The sequence below is a fragment of the Mesoplodon densirostris genome, chromosome 20, assembly GCF_025265405.1.
Source record: "Mesoplodon densirostris isolate mMesDen1 chromosome 20, mMesDen1 primary haplotype, whole genome shotgun sequence".
NCBI lineage: Eukaryota > Metazoa > Chordata > Mammalia > Artiodactyla > Ziphiidae > Mesoplodon > Mesoplodon densirostris.
The window spans coordinates 389,795-412,922 of NC_082680.1; the positions used below are offsets into that span (position 1 = coordinate 389,795).

The 23,128-nt window shown below is 39.6% G+C and overlaps 1 protein-coding gene across 5 annotated transcripts in view; it reads right to left on the reverse strand.

Annotated features, from left to right (window-relative positions):
- Positions 1 to 23,128, reverse strand: part of TENM3 (teneurin transmembrane protein 3) — a 323,385-nt gene that overhangs the window by 141,372 nt on the left and 158,885 nt on the right. For all 5 annotated transcript variants that reach the window (XM_060086155.1, XM_060086154.1, XM_060086153.1 and 2 more), the window contains one exon: positions 18,074 to 18,312. In XM_060086155.1, coding sequence (XP_059942138.1) covers positions 18,074 to 18,312 — 239 coding nt within the window. The remainder of the gene's footprint in view (positions 1 to 18,073; positions 18,313 to 23,128) is intronic.

A 23,128-nucleotide genomic window follows, 5' to 3' on the forward strand; every position in this document is an offset into this window, starting at 1 on the left:
GAAATCAAAGAGTATGATGAGAAATTTGAATCCAACAATATCAATAATTTTAATAAACTGTATTCACATTCCAAGTTAAAAAAAAAAAAGAAATATGTATACACATGGCACCAAAAGCATGAACAAGAATGTTCACAGAAATATTTGTAATAGCCCCAAACTGGAAGCAACTCAGATGTCTTCTGGCAGTAAGATGGATAAACAAATTAGAGTAATAATCATACAATGGAATTCCACACAGCAATGTAAATGAATGAACCGATCCCAGATGCAATGATATGGAAAAATCTCACAAATACAATATCGAGCAAGAGAACACATTCACAAAAACCATGAATACTGACTAAGTCCATGTGTATGAACTTCAAAAGTAGGTAAAAGCCCCCAGAGTGACTCTCTCTAGGGAGAAGGGGGGAGGTGATGACTGGGAGAGCCCATGGCGGCTTCTGGAGAGCTGGTAACGTTCTACTTCTCTGTCTGGGAGGCAGTTCCACTGGTGTGTTCACTTCTGTCCTGTACACTTTTCTAACTACATGTTATACTTAAGTTAAATATTTTATTGAAAGTAGGCCATGTGATACATAGCTTAGCTGAAGAATGTATGTTTTTACCTTCCCTAAACCCTCCCTGTAGGTGCTTTTCTCTGTAAGGCGCCCAGGCATTCCTTCCTACGAGGCTGCAGGGGAGGCAAGTGTGCCAGCCTGTTACAGCCCCTCCCTCACCCCTGAGAACCAGAATACACGCACACACAGAGTGGAGGCCCACTGCAGAAAGACGGCGGTGACTCCATCGGGTAGGAGAAAAGGAAGAGTGAGGAACGGCTGCCATCACTGTAAATCTCAGGTGTCAGGAGGAGAGCAATAGGATGCAACAAGTTCACATGTTGGGTTAATGACTATCAGCCCATGGCCCTCCCAGGTGGACTGGTAGTTTAAAAACATTATAACTTGGCTGGGTGAGGACGTGAAGAAATTAGAAGCCCTGTGCACTGCTGGTGAGATTGTAAAATGGTGCAACTACTATGGAAAACAGTTTAGTAGTTCCGCAAAAAATTAAAACTAGAAGTACCATATGATCCAGAATCCCATTTCTCAAAATGAGCTGAAAGTAGGAGTGTCAAAGGGATATTTGCACATCCATGTTCACAGCAGCACTATGCACAACAGTCAAGAGGTAGAAGTGACCCACATGTCCAATGATGGAGAGATGGATAAAGAAAATGTCATGTATATATATAAATATACAACGAAATATTATTCAGTCCTAAAAAGGAAGGAAATCTTGCCACATGCCATAACATGGATGATCCTTGAGGACATTATGGTAGATGAAATAAGCCAGTCACAAAAAGACAAATACTGTTTGATTCCATTTACATGGGCCATCTAAAATAGTCAGACTCAAAGGGGCAGACAGTAGAATGGCGGTTACTAGGGGCTGCAGATGGTGGGGAATGGGGAGTTACTGTTTATTGAGTTTCAGTTTTGCAAGATGAAAAACGTTCTGGAGATCTGTTGCACAACAGTGTGAAGATATCACAGACCCCGTGAGCTCGCCAGATTTGCTGGCCTACCATTTAGATCACGCCCTTAATTCTCTTGCTTCCGTGCCTTTTTTCCTCATAATCCCTGGTTTCCAAGGTGCCTCCCTCAAACTCTGCCCGACAAAATCTCACCAACACCTTAATGCCTAGTTCAAATGACACTTCTTTTTTTTTTTTTTTTTTCCTTTTTGCGGTATGCGGGCCTCTCACTGTTGTGGCCTCTCCCGTTGCGGAGCACAGGCTCCGGACGCGCAGGCCCAGCGGCCATGGCTCACGGGCCCAGCCGCTCCGCGGCATATGGGATCCTCCCAGACCGGGGCACGAACCCGTGTCCCCTGCATCGGCAGGCGGACTCTCAACCACTGCGCCACCAGGGAGGCCCCAAATGACACTTCTTTATGAAGTCTCCCTGGAATTAATATCTATTCTACACTGCCATAACACTTTATATTATTGTACCTTAAACATACCACCTTATATGTGAATAAATTTTTTACCTTCTGTGAGGAATCGGGGGCTGTAGGAGAAGCAGAAATGGATCGTTGCAGCTGGGGGTTAACATAGGTACTCTGATGGGAAAAAGATGAGTTTGTGGGGGAAGGGAATAGAAGTACAGGCTGTTAGCTGTGGAAAAATGGGAGAAGATAGTTATGGGAAAATATGTAATTAATATGTAACTCAGCTTTTTCAATATTTTGCTTAGAGTTGCTCTTAGAGGGCTGGATCTCTGTAGCCTGGTTCCTGAGAAATAGGGGTGACAACAGAGGATCTGAGATTGGTGACAGTCAGAAGCAGTCTTAGAAGGCACCTAGTGCAATTCCTCCCTTTTCTCAAGGCAGGAGAACATGGATTTCCATGATGATTCCCAGTCAGAACCCTTTTAAGTCAGCTGTAGTATCTGACATTTGTCATCTATAAAATTCGTGAGCATACTTTTATACTATCACCCATCTTCTTAGTTTTTTTTTCCTGTTATTCTTAGATTGTAACCAATTTCAAGATGTTTAAAATATTTCTTACGTCATTCAAAAACATTCGTTCTGTAACCTCTTATTTTTGTTTTCTTTCTATAAATGTTAAAAAACCTCACTAACTGAAATAATTTTGAGACAATATGATGGTGAATATCTACCAGTGAACTTTTATGAAGAAATTTTCTTTCAGGCTCAAAGACCATTCAAGTGAGAGAAATTTCCATTCCTTTTATTTTTCAAGGCTGATGGAGATGAGAGGAATCCACGGTATTCTAGCTATTTCACCTCCTCGCCATAGAAAAAAGGGCATGCCATTGTTTTTAACTGATATATGTTGGTTTGATACTTAAAAGCCAGCATGTGGAAGACTTGAAACCAAAATGTATAATTAAAGAGAATTATATATCACCAAGGAGTAAATTCAGTGCCATTTTTAGCTCCTTGTTGAGAGAAAAGGTGCCAGAGTTTGATCTTGTCTCTGGGGACCATGCCACTGAAGTTGTTCTCACAGCTACTATTATTTCTACTGGCATGCCTGTGCTCCCAGATACTGCCAAATACGAATGGGAAGAAGGGGTGGTGACAGCTGGTGACATGGTCCAGCAATCTGCCAGAACCTTGGAGCAAATTACAGGGGAAGTTGTGAAGCGAACACAGAAGCAAGCACCCTTGCCATCAGAAACCTGAACCCAGCTTATGCCACCAGAACCCTGAAGGGTACACTCTGAGGTTTTGGCAACTTAAAATCTTGCTCTTAGCATGCCTGCCATTATTGGCTAAATGCTATTTAATATTACAAGATCAAGCAGACATTCTCACAAAGAGAAAAAATAAGAGATAACATGAGAACCAGATTCTGGTAAGAAAAACTAAGCTAAAAAATATCCTGAAAGTGTTTGCAGTGCACTTGGGGTTAGCCTCCAAAACCTTTCAAGTTCGTCTCGGCAAGCTAAGGTCTAAAGCTTTCCTGTCTTATAATTCACCTCACAACCACCATGGTACATTTTCACCCGCAAAGTTATCTTTCTGAGAAAGAATTATTAAGAACATGTTACCAGAAGTTGCAGGAAAAGAAAATCAGAATCTGATCTTTTTTATTTAAGAACACAGTTTTCAACATAGATTGTCTGTGGCATCTTGTGGAGCCTTTAGCTTATATCATAAGAGACCTGGGTCCAAGTCTCAATTCTGGCTCTAACTGGTTGTGGAAACTTGGCAAGTCCCTGGGCCTCTCTGAGGCTTAGATATCTTATTTATATAAAAATCTGAAGAGCTTGCACTCGATCTTAAAGGTTTCTTCCAGCTCTATATTGTATGATATGTCAATATAATATTTTAAAATATAAATATTTAGGCTAAATCATTGAGCATAGGAAAAAAAAACATCTGGCATCAATAAGATATCAATATATTAGAATACCAATGTAGTTGCTCCTTTGTTTTCACTTTAAAATAAAGTAAAATTGCATGGGCTCAAACTATCATTTTATGCAAACGATTCCTTGGGTATCTTGGGTTTTGAAAGCAAAATTTCTTCACTTTATGTTTCAATTTCATCAATACATAAATATACATGATGCACATGTGCAATGATTAGATTTTACAGAAAAAATAAGAAGGATACTCTTAAATATAGGGCAATAATTTGATCTGATACATGCTTCCACAATGTAGCCAAGTTTTCAATGTAAAATGAAAGCATCTCATGTAAAGATTGCAGTTTGTAACTTGGACCCCTACTGGTCTAAATTGTCATTAGGAATACATAGTTTTCCATAAATTAGCTTTTGTTTTGGGTTTCCTGCTGTGTTCATACACATGTTGATGGAATGTGTTAGGCAATATTTTGGCATTCGAACCCCTTGTTATTTGTTATTAACTTTTAAGGCTGATATTATTTCAACAGTCTGTACCTTGTTGGCCCAAATGTGGTTATTTTAAAGTCAATACTTCTTTTGAATGCTTTCATACTAATATGTGCTCAAATTATCATTAAAAAAAGGAATTATTCCACCTATAGGATATTTTGATATTCAAGGAACTAACACTTGGCGTAGCAAGGCTCTCTGAGCATTATTATAAGATAACACACTGGAAACAGAGGCTTTATGAAATAACAGTTTTTTGGGGGAAAGGGGAAAGGGAAGTAAGGAATGACTGCTGACATTTTATATTTCTATACTGTGTACTTTTCCCTTCTATCCTTTTTTGGCATGTGTCATTAATGGGTAAGGAGAATCATGGCTATCAAAATGTCTTGATGAGCCTAGACAGTGATTCAGCTCTGTAGGTGTGTTTCTGCCAGAATATTAGATTCCTGTTCTTTTAAAAATGATAATATTAAAAAATTCTTCTTTTAAATTTCATTGCCTTTTTTTTTTTTCTTTACTACGTAGATTCAGTGTAATACGTTTAAAGATGCTGCTTAGTAAATAGCAATTCCAGCTGCCCTGACAGCCAGTGCTGAAGCTGACAGAGGCTTATGAAAATCAAGCTGTTGTTTCTGTCACCAAGGGAATTAAGTCGGGACTTATAAAACAGATTGTTTTCCTAGTGTTTCATTAGTTTCCTCTTGTTTTCAGGTTCTGTTCTCTGAATGAGAGAAGCATTCCTTCTCCAAACGAATGTAAAGAATAAAGTGTTCACCATCGTGATTAACTGCCCAAAGGGGCCAGTCATTATCAATAAGCTAGAGAATCTTTGAGGTAACAGCTGTCAACATTAAAGAATATGGTAAGAGGACCTATTCCAAGAACATTCAAAATACAGAACGAAATCATTTACATGATTTATAGGTTATTCCCTGCTTGCCAAAATACTGAATTTGTTGTTATCATGAAATGTTTGTAACAGAGGATTCACCAGTGACAGTTATTAGCAGCTTCACCATTGAATTGAAACCCCACGGATCTGCTCATTATCCAAAGCCTTGTACTGACTCAGTTTTCATCTGGATTCCTTTCTTCCAAAATGGTTATTTAAGAGCTATATCCTACTTTTATGCAACAAATGTATATGGATGTTAATGACCTACTTAAGCGTACAATTTTTCCTTGACTTGTTTTGACTTTATGGAAAAAGTGGAATAGACCCGAAAATTACAATTCTTTGAAATTTTAAGACACTTTAATCATCATCATTAAAAGATCCAACTATTAGGTATACGGAGACTCTTAGAGGAAGGCTGGTATATTAAACTATGATGAAACCCAGAAAAACATTCCCTTCAAAACATCCCTTTCATCACAGTCCACCCTCCCCTGAGAAGTCACATTTGAAAGAGAGAATATGAACTGTGAGTGTGTGTGCGCGCACGTGCGAGCACACACGCGTATGGTTGTCAAGTGACAACTTTAACAAAATCAATGACCCTTCAGGAATCCAGGCACAACCAGCTCAAGTAGTTTGTTGTTCAGCATTCATTCATCAACAAAGACTTGGTCAGTGTCTGCCCTATCAAGTTCTGTTGCCTGTGAAAGCAGAGTGATGCAGAGTCCATGTCACCACTTCTGGTACCTCATAGGTAGCGGTAAATTCAACACATCCCATGAGTCTGCCTGGACCATCTCATCTCATCAGGCAGGGCTGGAAAAGATCTTAGGAAGCCAGTGTCCCAGGTGCTCCCCATTTATCAGGGCTCACTTGGAGAACAGTTTTCCTCGGTTATGAACTTAACTATAATTAATGGATATTTATGAAGCATTTGTGGAAATTTATTTCAAAGCAACACACAGAGGAAGTCACCTCTGATCTCCTGGAGACTGCTCTCGCTGTCCACTGGCTTCTGTATGTGGTGGTCTCAGGCTCCTTTCCTAAAAAATAAATGACCCACTTTCCCACTTTCAACATGTATTGCTTCTCTATATGTGATTCTTTTCTGAGATCATAAGGAATTTCTTTGAAGAAGTAAAACGCATCTAACAATAGCTTTATGCTAAAAATAGAAAATACTGGTAAAATTTGTGATTTGAAATGACTGAAATAATATGGTTAGGTTTTATGTACAAATTCTATGTAATTCACATAGGCTCACAAACTACATCATGAAGCTAGCCTGTTAAAACTACAAGTGTAGGTAATGAAAAGATTAAGGATCCAGAATGAAATTAAAAGACCCAATGGTAAAGACCTACAGCATTTTCGGTCCACTCAGCAGTGATCCCTATACATTTTTTTAATGTGCTTATCACCTTTATCATATGATTGTGAACCTTCTATGGTATTGTTATTTTATAAATAAATATTTTTATATTTATATATTTAGTTTAGTTTTCCTTGAGATTACTGACTTAAAATTTTAAATACATTTATTTTAAAAGGAAATTTTTACAGTATTACCTTAAAGGAAAAATCAGTATCTCTTATACAAATAGAAGGCAACACTAAGAATAAACAGTAAACTGTAAACTATGTTATTAAAATTACATAGAAATTATTGCCAGCAAAACTGTTCTTTATTTGTGAAAGAAGTGTTGACAGGTGTCATGACATGGGAACATCTACTGAGATCTTCCTCATGTGACATGATCTGATATAACTGAATAAGAATTCAAAAGGGAATATATATCCCAGTTTGTCATTCCATCTTATTTATTCTCCTGTCCATGCATCACCTGTAGATTCTTAAATGTTATGAGAAACAATGCCCTGTGATATAGTGGAACAAAGTTCTGGACTCAAAATAAAAAGGCTTGGATCATGGTCCCTGTTTAAACACTGATTGGCTTTAACGCTAGACAGGTCACTGATCTCTGGGCCTAAGGTTTTTCTTTCTAAAAACTGTGGATAATAATATTTGTTTTACTAGGTTGTCACAAGGAATAATATCACTAAAATCAACTGAGCACTTACATTTTTATAGGCACAGTAATTATTATTATTTTTTAACCATTAAAAAATTGAAGTATAGTTAATTTACAATGTTGTGTTAGTTTCAGGTATACAGCAAAGTGATTCAGTTATACATATATATCTATTCTTTTTCAGATTCTTTTCCATTATAGGTTAATACAAGATATTGAAAATAGTTCCCTGTACTATACAGTAGGTCCTTTAATAATTATTTTATTAAATATTCTGAAGAGCTCTACTTTTACTAATCTTGCTTACACTGATGAGGAAACCCAGTTTTATGGAGGTTAAGTACCCTGCTCAAGATCTCATAGCTAGTAAGTGACAGAGGTGGGATTACAAACTCAAATCTTCCTGCTTTGAGGCTCTGTACTTATAAACAGCATGCTAAAAATATATTGTAATGTGATATTCAAATTTGACATCATTTTTTCCCACATAAGATCATTGTGGTAAAGATTATGTCATTCTTCTCTGTGAATTCAGTGTTTAGGAGGGATATTCGATTCCTGCTAAGTTTAATGGAATTAAATTGACTGTGATACTGGAAATAATTGAAAGGCAATGCCTGGGAAAAACAAATAAAAATCTGCAAGATGCAAAAGCACTTGTAACATTTTTTTTTCTCAGAGCAAAGGGCCTCATGTCCCAGCTTTGCCTGCAGTAATATTCTAGGGAGCCTTGGGTACCCTTCTACAGCCCTGGGAAATGAAAGCAATCAAGGGGAGAAAGAGCTCACTAGCAGGGGAGGAGACCGAAAGGATCAGCCTGTGGCTAAAGCTTTAGGGAGAAAAGACAAGCCCAGGAGAGAGCCCGCCAACACCATGCCAGCCTCGCGGATGGAGAAAGCCACCAGGAGAGGAGCGTTAGGGCGAGCTTCTTTGGAAACCTGGATAAGTCACCAGTGATGAAATCCAACAGCTCAGGAAAAGACTGGAAGTTCTGATCTTTAAAAACACTGAATATTTTCTCCCAAAACAAATTAGTACTATACAGAAGTGGCTCTAGCTAAAAAGTATAACTGTCCTTTGATTCACTATATGACAACGGTCCCCAACCTTTTCGGCACCAGGGCTGGGTTTCGTGCAAGACAATTTTTCCATGGATAGGGCGGGGCGGGGGTGGGGAATGGTTCAGGCATTAAGGCAAGCGACGGGGAGCAATGGAGAGCAGCAGAGGAAGCTTCACTCGCTCGCCCGCTGCTCACCTCCTGCTGGGGGGCCCGGCTCCTAACAGGCCACAGACTGGTACAAGTCCACGGCCCAGGGCTGGGGGACCCCTGCTGTAAGATGTGTGCTTAAAATGTCCAATGGAAGCATCTCAAAGTAATGTTCCTTCCACTTCTAGGCCCAACTCAGTAATGGAAATTGGATGGGCCGAGCTCTGTGGTTCTCAAATGCAGAGAGACATGACCTCTGTCTCCAAACAACTTCTGACACATGGAAACACATGGTTTAAGAATGTCTTCAAAACAGGTTAATAGAGTACTCATGAATGTTTGGAAAAGAGCCCAGAGATATCATTTCTTTTAACAGTTTTAAAACTATTTTCTGGGTATACTTCATAAATAAAATCTTAAAGCATGAAAGTATGTTATCTAAACTTAAGGGGGAGAAACAAACAAAAACAGACTATAAATTCATGTGGAAATTTTAAATCTGGTTACCCCAAATATCCAAAGTAACATTTCTTTCCACTTCTAGATGTTAACTACCAAAAGGGCTCTAGCCAGACTAACTCGACAAAGAAAATCAATGAATATCATAACTTTTTTTCCCTCAGACACATCTAGATTTTTTTACTATATCACAATGTATTGGTTTTAATATTCCTGAGAATTGATTTTTGAGGCCACATTTAAGTTTATGTGGTAACACTTAAAACGTGTCCTTATGTCAGCATTTTTCAAAACACATAATCCTACTTATTATTCTGGTTTTAGCAGGCAAACCTTTCTCTAATGCTCAGACTCAGTAAGTACTGCGTTTTATGCACTGTCCTAGTCTTCTACATTTATTTCTCTTTTTTAACTAGTCATCATGATTATAATTAGGCGCTCAGTGTTTGCACTCGCTGAGATATAATCTAAGACAGCAAGGACTGTGTTGTTCGCTGCAGTATCCATCACGGTGTCTCAATAAATAAATGTTGAATGAATGAACGACGGATGGATGGATGGATGAAAGGTCACTTCCTTTTCTGGTGTTATATTATTAGGCCACTAAGGAAACTGGAATCTTATTTTTAAGGAAGAAGGACAAGGTGTGAGTAGTCTGCAGACATTCTAAACTGAAGTAGGAACAATAAACTAAAAAGGGTCTATACACATTGGCACTTTCTTTGATCTGTTTTACTTGAGGATGAGACCTTTGTTGGAATATAGATCCAATGGAGTGTAGAGTTTTTATGGTGAATTCACTCCTAAGATTCCTAGCAATCTCTCAAGCTCTTTTTTAACCTCACATATGCCAGTCACTTTTCCTTTCACTCCTCTGGATGTAGGTGTTTCTCTCGGGGCACACTGCTCTCGGTACCACTAATGTAAAAGCAAATGACATATGCAGCACCAATTAAATATTTACGCAACACAGCACTGAAATGGTAAATACTGCATTATGCTTTCTCTTTGTCATTAGTCAGGAGATGTTGCTACATTCTGCAAAAACGATATCCTACAACAGAGAAAACAGCCCCATATTTCACAGACAAGATATTTATGCGTGGCACAAACTGGAGTTCAGCTGACTTTAAAGGTACTGCTTATTGTTGCCGCCCTTGGACATTTTTCAAGTCAGGGAGATTCTTATATTTAAATGGAAAATACAGTCTGTTTATAGTATTTCCCATATATTATTTACTTTAGCTGAACTCATATCAAGCTAAGAGTAATAAAATTATTTTTAGGGAGGGGAGGAAGAGCGTACGTTCTACGTTTGTATAATTTCCTGATTTTGGTAGTGATCTTTTCTCTATAGTAATAAATAAATATTAAGATCAACTTTACACATTTTTAAGTTGTGCTAATAAATAGCAAGAAAAAATTTATAACGTCAAAAAACCCTGGGTGTACAATATATTGATTTTTCCCACTCTAGGTTCAATTCAGAAGTCACTGATATGATTATACAGAGCTGGCTGGAGAATGAACTGAATTTTAAGTGATCTCTCCATTTTTTCTAGTTTTCTATATGATATGCTAGACATAGAAAACTAATATTTTCTACAAATTAATAGAGTTCTTATTGAAAATCAGGATAGAGTGCAAACATGACAAGATGGCCAAAATTTCTGTGGGTGTTAGACCAGTGTACCTATATGAAAGCACAATTTCACCTATACAAAGTGCTGTCCTTAATGAACAAAAACCCACAACTGTCTAGACTGGCTTTGTAGTACATTTTTTCCTTTTTGAATTACAGACTCAGAGACTGCAGGAGTATGTTTTTACTATATTCCTCCTCTCCTAGAGGTAAACTGTTTTATTCTGAGCCATCATTCACCATTGAATCAGGTTTTAAAATGTTCTTAATTTCTTGTATCCAAGGATAGAATAAAATATTGATATATTGATTAAAAATTTTTAGTTCACAATCTTCAATTCTCTAAAATACAGATGGTATATATTCTTTCTACATTGGGATGACACCACATTAGTATTAAAATGCTACCATTCCATCTCAGACAACATGCATTTTCTAAAAGTCATGCAACTAGGAGTTAAGGGAAGAAGCTGTAGTGAAAAATGGTTTGTAATTCACTGTTTGGCTGTGTTCTAGAGCCTAATAAAGCAGCACGTTTATTATAAAGACATGTCCAAAAAGAAAAAAGAATGTCACAACACATTTTATTTTGCCATCTACATTTAAATGGTTGACTTTTCACGAAGCATAAAGGGCTGGCTTATTTTTCCTCCTGACCCTGAGTTGCATATATATAGCTAGTACCGTAATCAATTTCAAGGTAGGTACATGGAGAGGCAAAAATGTTCATAAAATCCAAATAGACACAGAAGTAGGACAGATAACTGCTAAGGAATCATCACTGCCATGAACCTGGATTCGACAGGTTATGTTTTGCTTGATCTAGGGAATGCTTATGTTGGTAAATAGCCTTTTTAGCAGACATATGACAACATCTATTTTAGGAATCAGTTGGTAGCAGCTGTTCAAAGTAAATAACTACATATGTATTTCTGAAAAGGAATACTGAAAATGTGAGTAGTTCTTTGGTTAGCAGCCTATGTCAGAAGTTCATGAGAAACACAAGGCTGAGTTATTTCTTGTCATTGGGAAATGAGCCCACAAACCACTCCCTTACAAGTTCAGATTTTTGTGGGAAAAAAAAACTATTGGAGTTTTGGAGGGCAATATAAAGTGTGTGTTTAGGGATATAGGGTTTTTTGTGGGTGATGGAAGTGCTCCAAAGTTGATTGTGGTGATAGTTGCAAAGCTGTATGAATATATGAAACACCATTGAAGTGTATACTTTAAATGGATGAACTATATGGTATGTGAATTATATCTCAATAAGCTGTTACAAAAAAAAAAACAAACTTGCCATAGGGATTATTGGTTGGAATAAACCTGGCCAAAAGGGTCCCAAATTGAGAAAATATGCTAGCATAATGTATTTTGGTACGATTTTTGTTTTCTCTAGTTTTCCTTAGATTTAAATTACATGTGCAAATACTTCTGGTACTACTCTAATGGGAAATTTTGTGAATTTTCAGACTCTGCTAGCAGTATATGGTCATGTTAATGAGGTTAAATGTCCATAACGGTGTTATTTGAAGTTTGACTTGACTTTGTTGCAGTTTTAATTGGTGTTAACATAGCAATTCCAACATATTTTGATCTGTATTTAATAACGCTTCAGTAATGTTTACACTTCATGATAAGATTTCTGGGCATATTTCAATGTGTAGAACATCAAAATTTCAGGGTATCTCCCACACAGGAAAAAGAGCAATCTGTGAGTAAAGAACAATAATCAAGACACCTTCTCATTCTGTAACTGTGCAGAAGCAGAAGCGGAAGCGGAAGCGGAAGCGGAAGCAGTAGTAACCAACAGACTATTTCTTTTCTACCCGTTCTCTGGTGAACAACTGTTGCCCATCTTTATCCTTTTCTGATTTTAGAAAAAAAGAAGAAGAATGAGTAAATTAGGGCCCAGAAGAAGTGGGACAGGTATTTTCTGGATCGGTCTGTATCACTGAACTCAACCTTTGTGTTTGGGAATCAGGAGAATTTTTATCGTCCAAAGGCACATCAACTTAAACATTAATGCAGCAGAGAATGATTTTAATTGGGAGCTCAGTGATCTAAAGAAAATCACATGTGACTCTGCTGAAAAGAGATCTGCCATGTGTATGGGCCTGAGCATTTGATTTTTAAGAATTGGTATATGAGGGCTTCCCTGGTGGCACAGTGGTTAAGAATCTGCCTGCCAATGCAGGGGACATGGGTTCGAGCCCTGGTCTGGGAAGATCCCACATGCCGCGGAGCAACTAAGCCCGTGCGTCACAACTACTGAGCCAGTGCTCTAGAGCCCACGTGCCAAAACTACGGAAGCCAGCGCTCCTAGAGCCCATGCTCCGAAACAAGAGAAGCCACCGCAATGAGAAGCCTGTGCACCTCAACAAATAGTAGCCCCCTCTAGCCGCAACTACAGAAAGCTCACATGCAGCAACGAAGACCCAACAGAGACAAAAATAAATAAATATAATTTTTAAAAAAAAGAATTGGTATATGATAAATCATGGCACATCTATTCTATTATGAGTCAGTTATAGTTTCTCAATTTCGCTCACTTCCCTATCCCAACATGGCTTCATGATCTCTCATTTAGACTAGTTTTGTAAGAGGTTGTCCATACTTGTACCGTCCAAATGGTAGCCATCAGTCACACGTAGCTGTGAGTTCAAATTAATTAATAATAATAAAATGTAAACTCCAGTTCCTTCGTTGCATCAGCCACATTTCAAGGGCTCCACAGCTACATGTTTCTAGTGGCTACTGAACTGGACCGTGTAGAAACATTTCCGTCATTAAGCATCACATTTGACAGTGCTGGTCACGGACCACGGCAGCATCACCTGGGAGCCTGTTTGAAATACAGACTCTCGGTTCTCACGCTGGATCTGCTGAATCAGAACACGCATGTTTACAAGATCCCCAGATGATTCCTAGCCACATTCAAGTCTGAAAAGCACGAGTCTGGACTTTCTGTCTTCGAATTACATATTCAGGGATGCCACTAGAGCAATCTTTGAAAAACATCAATGTGATCCTTTTTCATTGCTATGCTTTCATTCTTCCCTATTTTCAGTTCTTCAAAACCCCCATGGGAGGCAGTATAGTGTCCTGGGGTGGTTGGTAGTTTCCAGTCCAGCTTCCATTGCTTACTGGCTATGTGACTTCAGGTGAAGTGCCTCTCTAGGCGGTAGGTTCCTATTTGTTAAACGGAGATGATAACTCATGGGGTTGCTGGGAAAATGAAAGGAGGTGGTCCATACACAGTGCTGGCACACCGTGAGCCTCCACGCGCACCACTGTGGATATTCCACGCTTCGTCCTTTCCATGCCTTGGATGACCTCTTCTCAAGGTCATCTCCCATCAATCATTCTGACGTCAAACCTAGTGAACGGAACTCCTCTGCATCTTTCAAGTATCTCCTGCTAGACCAAGTCTTTCTCCAGCATCTTCAGCCACAGGAGTAAGTGTGTCCTTCTTTCCTTTCCTTTTCTTTATTTGCTCATTTGGATCAAGTTGCTATGAAAGCATGTCCTGTTCAAAGTGTGTTTGCATACATGTCTTTATCACTGGACTGAGAGCTTCTAGAATGAAGGGCTAATTTGCACCTCTAACACCTAGTGGAGCGCCCGGAAAAATGCTGACCTAAAAATGGTTACTGAAAAACCATAAAAGTACCAGAAGAAAATTTAAGTGACTTAAAAAATAATACTTGGAGTAAATAAGAATTTTATAGGTATAACACGAACATTAGAAATTACAAAGGAAAGGGACTTCCCTGGTGGTTCAGTGGTTAAGACTCTGTGCTCTCAATGCAGGGGGCCTGGGTTCGACCCCTGGTCAGGGAACTAGAGCCCACATGCATGCTGCAGCTAAGAGTTTGCAGGCTGCAACCTAAGACCCAGCACAACCAAATAAATAAATAAATAAATATTTTAAAAAAGAAATTACCAAGAAAAAAATTGATAACTTTGATTACTTAAAAAATTCTATATGGTATATGGCAATACAACCAAAAACAAAGTTCATAATAAATCGGAAGAATATGTAACATATGACAAATGATCCATATCCTTAATAAACCCGTGCAACTGCCCTCCAAAAAAGAGCAAAAGCCCCAATAGAAAAATGCGGGAAACTACGCTATTCCTACACATACATAAAAAAATACAAATGGTCCATAAGTATTTGAAAAGATATTCAGCACGACTAGTAACAAATGAAAACAACAGTAAAATGTTTTCATTTAAGAGATTGCCAAGGCTTACAAATATTGATATTAAGTGGACTGGTACTTGTGTAAACTGAGGGTAACTTGGCCATGGTTTGCCTACCCTTTGGCACAGAAAATTTCTTTCAAAGAATTTATTCCGATCAAAAATTTGATCGACGGAACCCAGCTGCACATATAAACACACACACGCGTGCATAAGAAAATAGTCACTGCATTTTCTGGAAACCGGTTAATTAAAAATAGCTGCTAAATGATGTTTAATGAATGATAAATGAGAAAGTCTGGTACAAAATGAATTAAAAATATGGGACTCTAGATGGATATGTGCATCGAGAAATATCTGAAAGGGCAGACACCAAAAAGTTAGCAGTGGTTACCTATGCAAAGATATAACACTTATCTGTGGGAATTAATTTTAACTTTCTTTTTTGGCCTTTCTTTAGTCTCTGAAAGTTTTTATAGGGACAGGAAAAACAACCAAACAGCAAAGTCTGTCCCTGTCCCTGCCTCCCTTTCTGACTATCCTAAGATAATTTTATCTTAGAGAAGAGACTTGTTAACGCTACAGTATCTCATAACTTCTCATGACCTTACTGGAAGGTGAGAAAGAAAATTCTAGGCAAGAAATAATTTCTCAGGCCTTTTATTTTACTTATTTCTTAAGGCTTTGACTTTATATTGACAGTCAATATGAGGGAAGGGGACCTCTAAGGGAATGGAAACAAGAACATTTAAGGATGGCTGTCCTTTTGCTGAAGGTTGTGCGGTCAATGTGATGATGACATTGGTCTCCCCACTGATTGTGGGGTTTATCAGACTGATATGGCTGGACAGATCTCCCTCTCTGCTTTACACACACACTCAAAAAAAAGGACAGCCTTCCCGGAGATAGAAGTGTCCTATTTTTTTTTTTCAAGGGTAAAGGCAGTATCTTCACTCTCAGAAAGATTTATCATGCTAACTGATGCAGAAATGAAATGCTTTACCTGATCTAAACAACAACAAAAAACCATTATGTTAGAGTGTTAGTTATTGAAGTACAGGAGGACCAGTGAAAATTCTAAGTATATTTGTGTTTAATTAAAGCAATAAAACGATGAGATAATTCTCTGGTGATAAAAGTAATTTTTGGCAGATAACACTTGGATTGTATCACCTTAATTTCTAGGACAGAAAGTAAATCTTAACAGATGTTCAACAAATATCTGTTAAACTAACAAGAGTACGTGAGTATATTAATTATATAATTTGTATGTTTCCATGTGGGGAAAGATAAAATCAAAGGGAGACATTTATGATACTGGTACTGGTAGGCGTAAAGTAGGATGCTAACCACTAAACAGTAAAAACAGGAAATTTGAAAACAAAGGAACATTTGAGTCTTTACTTAGGAGTCTGATATTCAATTATATCCACCGATGGATCCTTAAAAAGAGTACAAGGCTCATAAATAACAGTGATCTGATCTCACATTAAAATGCTATTTTTCTTCCTAGTCACGCAATGTAAATAAAATTAAATGGTATCAGAGTTGATATTCAAAATATTTAACAACTGGTAGGACACAGGTACTTAAGATCAGAAAGGATGTCTGACCACACATCCACAGCACAGACACTGAATTCCGACCCTGCAGAGTACTTATCTATCCGTTTAGCATGTACTATAGTAAAAAAAAAAAAAAATCCCATACAAATACATATGCTTAATTTATTACATCCCATTTGTGACTGGTGCATTTCAGAAACCATTTAAAATTCCTCAGCAGCACGCTGCTGACAAGTACAAGTAATGTATACAGTTAACCGGAAGAGATGCTCTTAATGGCTGGCTATTTTTTAGCTGAATACTAGAAATCTGTCTGTGAACACAGATTTTTGTTGTGACGTTCCCCGTGTCCCTCGAGTGTTATGGAACGGCACAGCAGCACATCATTAGTGTGTGATCTCGGCCAAGTGGCAACCCCTTTGCTACCTGGTTTGACCACTTTTACAAGGAGGGAGTTAACTTAGATTGAAAAAGACAGAAAGGTTTCATCTCGCGTTCTTCTCTGATGGACAGTGGCTGTACGAAGCCCTGTGATGTCGATAACGAGGTCGTGTGAAGGTTTGGTGGGAATCGGTGCCCGGATTCATTAGCGATGTCGGCCACGGTCAAAGAATCGGAAGTCACAGTACTCCACATGCCACCGAGTTGCCAGCCCTGACTCAATTATCTCTAAAGTTCCTTCCTTCATGCTCTAAAATTCTATTTTCCTCTTAAATGACGTGACTCAAAATGGTTATTTCACTTTCCAAAGGACATCATTTATAACTAAGGAGTATTGTAGTTAATGGTAGAAACTGGTTCACCACAAAGCGTGATCCTATTCTACAGACAGCCCTGTGATTCTCTTATTCAGCTACAGAATTTCATGGGGCATCACAAATCGCTTTGTAAACCTGAGGATGCATCACTGGCTGTTGTTCTTGTTGGCAAAACACACAGCCTGTGATTTATCTCAGTGGACACCATTTGCATTTTGACGCGGTGGGCCTTTCCCTACACTTAGAAGCAGATCAAGGTCAGATGTGCTCATTTCTGACACTGGAATAAGCAACTTCCCAATAGTGTGAACACTCATCTACGCTCTGAAACAGTTAGAGAAAAGGCGTATTTACAACTTCTATTAGCAGCTCCCATCATTCGGGTGATAAAAAACACGATGGATACCACATCGGAAAAGCTGGCAAATCCGCACAGAGGAGCGCGCATGGGATCCAGCCATTGTTTTATGGATGCTCGGCTCTCGGGAGAGTGTTTCCTGAGTGCAAGAGGATGGCCCTGAGCGGTGGGTTTTACACCTAGACAGCTGAGCTGCCTGAAAGACAGTAACGTCGCAAGGAGCAGAGAGCTTCCTATCGACTGCCCTGAAGGAGATTCCTGCACAGAGTTCATTCCTCCTACAAGCGCATCAATTATCTCCTGGACGTGAAATGCCACAGAGCTGCCCATATCTCACGAGGGACAAATCCGACACACACAGACTCTCTGCTGTGTGTCCAAGACAGACGTCGTGCCTCATGCAAAGGCAGCTTTTCCATTTATCTACGTATGATGGAAATGACTTAAAATACTCTGCGATTTATCATATATCGGTACCAGCCCCTCCCCCATGACATATAACCTCCGAATACACACCTTGACCAAATAAATCGAGTTCTAGAAACGTGTTCTTACCTATAAAATACGACAGAAGTATTGCCAGGAGCACTGAGACCCCTACAGCACACAGGGCGGTGCATTTCCAGCTACAGTACTTTGAAGACTTCTTGAATTTAAAAGCACTTCTTGACAGGGTGTTTCTAGGTAGTGGCCGAGTAGGTGGCGAGTAAACAGAGCCAGATGCCATCGTGTATCCTGGGGTTGCAGTACTGAACAGTGGCGTTGTCCCTGTTCCTGTTTTGAATAGGAAATGCCTGCGGGACGGGAAAACAATCATTATAAGATACAAATAGAGTAAAATGCGAGAGACAGAGACGGCGAGGCATGAGGTCTCTTCTATTTCTCTCTCTCTCTGGCTTTAAAATCATTTACTGCATATCATTCAAAAAATGAGAAATTAAGAAAATATTTTAACCAGAAAACCCAACTCAGAAAAATGACTCCGGGATGAAAGACACTGGTTTGCAATGAATACAGGAGGATTTACGCACACAGATGATTACTGCCCTTTCAAGTAGGTGTCCTGAGAGACCGCAGAGTTGTTCTAATCGTACCATTTCCTGCACAAACCATTTTGGAAGTTCCCTTTATGAACTGCCTTCAAAACATCTTCACATTTCACTTCGGAAAAGTAATTATATTACTTTATAGCTACGTGTGGATTTGCTCTGTATGAGAATATGTACTCCTACAAACACAAGCACACCTGATCACGTGGTACAGACTGATTTCTCTTCTGGACGTGTGTGCGGACTTTCTTATCCTTCCCCTCCCCTTCCCCCCCCACCCCCCCCAATAACGGGTACTGTCAAGCCTGGCCACAGGCAGCGGGTCAGTTCTCCAGGGGGGCGAACTAAACTTATCTTTCGCTTATGTCAAACATAACCAGGAAAGTAAATCCGCTGGAGGGAGGGATAGAGAAAGAAAGCACTCACAGAACACTTTCTAAAACCAGCCTAAATAAATGAAGAGGTTAGTGAAGCAAGTTTTTAGATCAACTCCAGAAAGATTCCTTAACGACTTGAGCCAAACAACAGCGGGGTCAACTGCCTCTAAGAGCGGTCTGCTCTCTTACCTTGAAAGTGTTTAAGCAGAAATTTGAACGATCACACAACAGGAGTGCTGTATAGGGAATTCTTTAGGAAAAATGACTCGTTTTAAGATTCCTATTAACAATAAAAGTCCCCAAATTTAGAAAAAAGCACCATGTTTTTCATGGATTACATTTCATATTATGCGAGTATCTGACTGTGTATTTAGTTTGTTTCCCAATATTTATTATCATTTTCCCTAACAACACATCCAATTAAGTCAACAGACTGCTCTCTCCTTTCTATGCAGGAGGCTATAGGAAATAATCGGGAATATTCCACCATGGTACAATACAGTCTTTATGCAAGATGATTTTAAATTGTAATACAATGAACCTATTTTAATGGGTATTAGAAAATACATTGAGTATATCAAACAAGTTAAGGGGTTAGAAGGACAGAACTTGGAAGCTAGATTGCTGAGGTTCAAATCCTGCTTTACTACTAGGTATTTGTCTTTGGGCAAGACACCTAACCCCTCTCTGTGTTTTGGTTTCTTAATCTGGAAAATACAGATAGTAATAGTATCTTCCTGTCGGGGTTGTTATGAGGCTTTTATGAGTCAATATTTACTGTAGTGTACTTGGAATACAGTAAGCACAATGTGCTTCAGAAATGAAAAAAATCAGTCATAATTTTACAAATATTATTGTTTATGAAAGGTTAACCAGGTATTTAAGTTACAAAGAGTCCATTTCCAGAAAATTATTAAGTGAATAATAGTGTAGCTGGTGTACAGATATGGTAAAAGTCATGAAAATTTGCCTGACAGGTATAGTGGAAAAAATTCTAGGCTAGAAATCAGAAGATTGAGGTTTAAGTTGCTGGTCTAACATTTCCTACTTTTATGATCCTATTTTCATCTGTAAAATGATTTACTTATCTCACAGGGTTGTAAACCAGTTAATGCATCTAAAAATGCTTTGTCAACCACAAAATTAGAACAGATGCAAATGATAAGTAACTACTTCTGTAAATTATACTAGCGACTGTATTGTGAATCCATTTTCCCCCATGGAACAACTTTATAAAGCAAATTTTAAAGTTTATAACCTGAATTAAATGGTATGTTGGAAGCAGTATTTTTAGCACCTACTACCATATTTATATTCAGCATAATTATTAAGAATGTGGGCTCTGGATTCGGATTGTCTGGGTTCAAATCCAGACTTCACCTATAATTATCTGCATGAAGTTTCTATGTGGCTCAAATTTTCTGTGTGTTGGTTTTATCACCCATTAAATGGGAATAATAATAGTACCTACTACATAGGCATTTTATGAGGATTAAATGAAGTAACCTATGTGATGTGTTTACATCTGGCACCAGGTAAGTGCTGAATAGGCATTAGCTACTTTTCTTCCCAAATTGACTCACTGGAATCTATATTCCAAAAGACCCAAAAGTATCGTTTGAAGACTTTAAATCCCAAATCAGAATATAACACCCTCACAACCAATGTCTACAAAATGAATTCCCTGGTTTACAAATTTGACACTGGCGATCCCACACGTGGGAGGGCACGTACGCTGGAGAAGAAGATGGACTGTGTGGTGCCAGGGAGGACCCCGACCATCCAGATCAGGGGCAGGTAAGCTTTTTCTGTAAAGGACCTAACAGTCACTATTTTAAGCTTTTCTGGCCATACCAACGCAACTCTGCTTCTATAGTGACTGTAGCCACAGACGATACATACTTGATTATGGCTGTATTCAAATAACATTTATTTATGGACATTGGAATTTTCATTTCATGTCATTTTCCCATGTCATAAAATATTCTTCTGCTTTCGATTTTTTTTCAATCACTTAAAGATGGAAAAATCATTCTTAGCTCACGATCACTACAAAAACAGGTGACAGGTTGGATCTGGCCTGAGAGTTGCAGCTGACCCTCTGATCAAGGTTCTCACTTTCTTTAGGGTTAAACATGAAGAGTGAGCCAGGGTCCCAGCGGCCCACAGTAACAGACTACTTCCTCCCTGCCGTTGGAAAGGAGTAACAAAACGCATTCTGAAGGATACATGTCCACCCCTCTTGGAGAAGGAAAAGGTGAGGCAGGAAAGATAATGGAGCCAGAGGGGGATCCTCCTGAAGCCCCCGTTCCCTTTACTTTCCATCATATCACCACGCTCATTTCCTTCAAAGTGCTTATTACAGTCAGTTCCTATCTTGTCCATCTGTTTACTTGGGCGGTGGGTTAAAGTTTTTTAACGCTATTTTAAATGTGCATGTTTCCTCCTGAAATCCCCCCCCCCGACTTTCTGTCTTTGCGCTTCCTCCCCTTTCTCAATTCCAGTAGCTGCCTTGTTGCATTGCCCCCAGGAGAGATGAGACAGGACAAGAAGTAGAAACAGGCTGAGTGTCCTGCCGGTTTCCCAAAGCCCAGTCTACTGGGTGAAATGGGGTGGACTGGGGTATAACCAGAATGCTTGGGAGAAACGCAGTGTGACGTAAAATAGGGGTTTCTCTCCAGGCGGGGGGCAGGAAGAGGACCCTCAGGGAGCTGATGAGAGCAGAGGGTTCCACAGGGCCCAGTGGGACAAGCCCGCCTGGGGGAGGGCTGGCAGGGAGTCGGGGGCTGAGGGTCTCCAGAGAAGCCTGAGGCTCTCTGTATACCTCGACGGAGGGTATGGAAAGGGCAGAGCGAGCGACCCCTGAAGCCAAGCACCCAGAAACAAGCAGCACGTGGACGGCGACCAGTATGCAGGCCTTGGTCTTGGTACCATGGAGAACCTCTGGGTGGGGTGAAGTAGAACATCTGGATGTAACCAGAATGTTGGGAAGAAATCAAACTCAGGAGGTAAAGATTCCCCTTAGACTAGACAATTTTCCCATCACGCGTGAGGAAGAGGGAAATGGGGGAGACGGCGTTGAGGGCAGAGGATCCGCGGTGCCTGGAGACGGAGGCCCTGCTCCCGGCTCCCCGGCGGAGGCCTGGAGAAAGAAGCGGAGACCAGGGAGCGGATCAGCAGCCCTGAGAATGGAAGACGCGTGTCCTTAAACCTCAGACAGAGACCGGCAGAGGTCACAGGGCGCCCAAGAGAAAACCAGTGGGTGGAGGGCTGAGGTGATGAAGCTGTGGAGAACCTCCCTGAGATTTCTGCATCTCAGCATGACTCACAGGAAGCAGAATGACCTGTACGGCTTCAAGAGTAGCAGAGAAACTGGACCAAGGGGGGCTGCGCAGACAGGAACGCAGCTGTCGCGGCAGCAACGCTGCGACCGATAATGAGGAAACAGCATGAAGACTGAAGCCCCTGGGACTCCCTGCTGCACTCACCGCATCGCGACGGGTTGGGTGGGAGACGGAGAGACCCAAATCACCCGGGCAAAGCTTCCAGGGATGAGAGTTTCAAATAAAACCGAGACAGAAATATAAAAAAATGAAGTTGTTTGTCTAGTATCCTAAATTGATGGCTACGAATGGTATGTCCACTGCACAAATCTCTGGTCTGTCTTCTCCAGTTAGAATGTAAATTCCACAAAGCCTCATTCACCTCTAAGTATTTTCAGGACTTAGAAAGTTCCTGGTACACAATTGTTGCTCCGTAAATATTGTAAAATAAATAAAATGGTGACTACTGTGCCAATGTGGGCAGTGAGTCTTATAGAAATTAAGTACCTTGGACAGAGACCCACAGCTAATAAACAAATGATGAAATAAAGATAAATAAAAGCTGGAAATTACAGCAAACCCGAACCTGGAAAATGTGTTAGAGCTTTATTCAGAGTGGTTTGGGTCATTTCTCAATGGGAAATGGGATTTGAACCTCAGCCTATGGACCACTAAAGATTATGATCTTAGCTTCAACACTGAAAACATGGTTCGAGACAAGGAGTCAGACACATGCTGACTTCAAATTAGACATCCCTTTTCTAGTTTCCAAAATTTGTGGTATCAATACATGATGTCCATCTGCTTTGGTGATCCTGGCAAGGAACTCTTTCAAGAACTAGGCTTGAACGACTATGAAAT